This window comes from Notolepis coatsorum, assembly GCF_963971535.1.
Source record: "Notolepis coatsorum genome assembly, chromosome: 5".
Taxonomy (NCBI): Eukaryota; Metazoa; Chordata; class Actinopteri; order Aulopiformes; family Paralepididae; genus Notolepis; species Notolepis coatsorum.
Window position 1 is genome coordinate 49,326,440 of NC_140169.1, and position 610 is coordinate 49,327,049.

Below are 610 nucleotides of genomic sequence, written 5' to 3' on the forward strand. Positions count from 1 at the left end.
GAACATGTAGATTGAGTTGTGTTTTGCTTTTGTTATTGTTTGTTGTATCATTGCATGTTCGAAATAATGTATCCATTATGACACCAAAAACAAGTGAAATAATAATAAGAACTCACATGGTTCAGAGGAGCGGCGTGTGTCTGTCTGTGAAGTCATCTCTCTCTGAGGAGGAGAGGAGGCAGTCCGTCCGTCCGCTCGGGTTCGAACACGCAAACTTTCTGCGTCTCTCTCTCTCTCTCTCTCTCTCTTCTCTCTCTCTCTCTCTTCTCGGTATCCACTGCGCTCCGAGCGCACCGTGATGGGCTCCGGTCCGGTCCGGTTCTGTTCTGCTCCGGTTAGTTATTAGATCACAGCGGAAAGCAGGAGAGGACGAGGGGAGAACTTTTCCAAAAGCCCCCAAAAAAAGTCAAGTTCAACTCTGCGGACCAGTTCTGTTCCCCGTCCGATGATGATACTGCTGCTGCTGCTCACCCGCCCTCGCTCCCTCTCTCTCTCTCTCTCTCTCTCTCTCTCTCTCTCTCTCTCTCTCCGTCTCTCTCTCTCTCTCTCTCTCTCTCTCTCTCTCTCTTCTCTCTCTCTCTCTCTCTCTCTCTCTCTCTCTCTCTCTCTC

At 50.0% G+C, this 610-nt stretch overlaps 1 protein-coding gene across 1 annotated transcript in view; it reads right to left on the reverse strand.

The window, feature by feature from the left end:
• LOC311228171 (adhesion G-protein coupled receptor G6-like) overlaps positions 1–359 on the reverse strand; it is a gene marked incomplete at its 3' end in the record, with an annotated part of 178,466 nt that extends 178,107 nt beyond the window's left edge. Inside the window, exon 1 of the mRNA XM_084314082.1 lies at positions 117–359. Within this exon, the coding sequence (XP_084170208.1) occupies positions 117–118 (2 nt within the window). The 5' untranslated portion in view covers positions 119–359. The remainder of the gene's footprint in view (positions 1–116) is intronic.
• Positions 360–610: the final 251 nt, after the last annotated feature.